Source organism: Teleopsis dalmanni, unplaced genomic scaffold, assembly GCF_002237135.1.
Source record: "Teleopsis dalmanni isolate 2A unplaced genomic scaffold, ASM223713v2 unscaffolded_contig_5230, whole genome shotgun sequence".
NCBI lineage: Eukaryota > Metazoa > Arthropoda > Insecta > Diptera > Diopsidae > Teleopsis > Teleopsis dalmanni.
In genome coordinates, this window is record NW_024036612.1 from 1 (window position 1) to 1,940 (window position 1,940).

General features: G+C 24.9%; 1 protein-coding gene across 1 annotated transcript; it reads right to left on the minus strand.

Moving 5' to 3' along the window:
- Positions 1-1,102: 1,102 nt before the first annotated feature.
- Positions 1,103-1,858, minus strand: LOC119665433. The gene has a single exon (XM_038074659.1). It carries the CDS (start codon positions 1,856-1,858, stop codon positions 1,103-1,105), a length of 756 nt encoding a protein of 251 aa, XP_037930587.1.
- Positions 1,859-1,940: the final 82 nt, after the last annotated feature.

Below are 1,940 nucleotides of genomic sequence, written 5' to 3' on the forward strand. Positions count from 1 at the left end.
ATATATATTTATATATATATACATATATATATATATATATATATATATATATATGAGTATGTATCAACATATAGCTTCGTATATAAATTATAAAAAATAGGTAGTACGATTTTGCAAAATTAACAAAAATATTTTGCATACCATAAAACAAAACACAAATCTTCTTTTGCGAACTGCATAACACATGCAATCATTTGGTGTATTTTTCAATATATATTTAAAAATACTAAGATGTAGTACAATGTTGCAAGACAATTTTTCAAATTATTTATATTTTTCTAATATCAATTGATGAAAAGTTATTAAAATCGAGTACCAAATAAAAAATTAACAAAAATTACTTTTGAAGCATAATCATAAATTTCTTTAACTCTGCTAGAGGTATTTGTTAATGTTATATTTTGAGTTTATAGGTAATATTAATATTTAATTAATTATAAAATTTGATGAGATGGTACAATGTTGTAGAGTATATTTAGAAAAACATATATATATTAGAATATTTTGGTATATAAAACATGAGTAACACGATTTTGCAAAATCAACAAAAATATTTTGCATACCATAAAACAAAACACAAATCTTCTTTCGCAAACTGAATAAATATATATATACATATATTTATATATATACATATATATATATATATATATATATATGTGTGAATGAAACAACATATATTTTCGTATATAAATTATAAAAAATAGGTAGTACGACTTTGCAAAATTAACAAAAATATTTTGCATACCATAAAACAAAACACAAATCTTCTTTTGCAAACTGCATAACACATGCAATCATTTGATGTATTTTTCAATATATATTTAAAAATACTAAGAAGTAGTACAATGTTGCACGGTAATTTTCAAATTATTTATATTTTTCTAATATCAATTGATGAAAAAGTTATTAAAATCGAGTACCAAACAAAAAAGTTAACAAAAACTACTTTTGAAGCATAATCATAAATTTCTTTAACTCTGTTGGAGGTATTTGTTACTGTAATATTTTGAGTTAATACGTAATATTAATATTTAATTAATTATAAAATTTGATAAAATGTTACAATGTTGGAGAGAATTTTTTAAAAAACATATATATATTAGAGTATTTGGTATAGATTTCTTTGATAATCTTGGTCTTCTCGTGCAATTTTTATTTGCCTGAACATTTTTTCTACATCGGCTGAAGCGACGAATTTCCATAATCGCCATTTCATTAATATATCAAATATATCCTGCTGTAATCTTGGCCCCGTCATCATTATGTCGTTCAAGCTTTTTCCATTTGTCGATTTTGCTGATGCATCGAATACTACTCTTAGTTTTGTAGTGCGACTTGATTCTCTTATCACTGCTTGATGCGGTAGGTAATATTTTCCTATTGTATTATCTTTTACTTTTTCCATATGTCCTTTCTGCTCATATTCTTGCATGAATTTTATGTATTCAGTTCTTTTCTCATTACTCATTTTTTTCTCTTGGTTTAGGAATCTTGCCATTGCTTGATTTCTAGATTCACCTAGTGTGGCATCTTTTTTTAATGGAAGTTTCACTATAAATTTTTTGTCGCCGTCTATTTTAGTGGTGTCATCATAAAATTGCATACATATTTCATCTTCTGCTGTTTTTTCATTGATTGTGTTATCTGCTTCTTCTAGTTCCCAAAACTTTTCTATGTTTTTTGTTGTAATTGTTACTTTACTTCTTTTTGCTGGTTTCTTTAATACTTTGCCTGATATTATCCATCCAAATATTGTTTCTTGGGCGATAATTCCATTAATTTTCTTGAACCCTTTCTTTATTATTTTCGGGATAATGTCACTGCCTATTATTAAGTCGATTTGTTTTGTTTTCATGAATTCAGGATCTGCTTGCTATATTATGCTTGCTACTATTATATCTAATGTATTTTTACCCTTGTACATTTTCTGGAATTTA

Coding starts and splice junctions, on each gene's coding strand:
- LOC119665433 (XM_038074659.1), bottom strand. CDS start 1,858: ATGAAAACAAAACAAATCGACTTAATAATAGGCAGTGACATTATCCCG.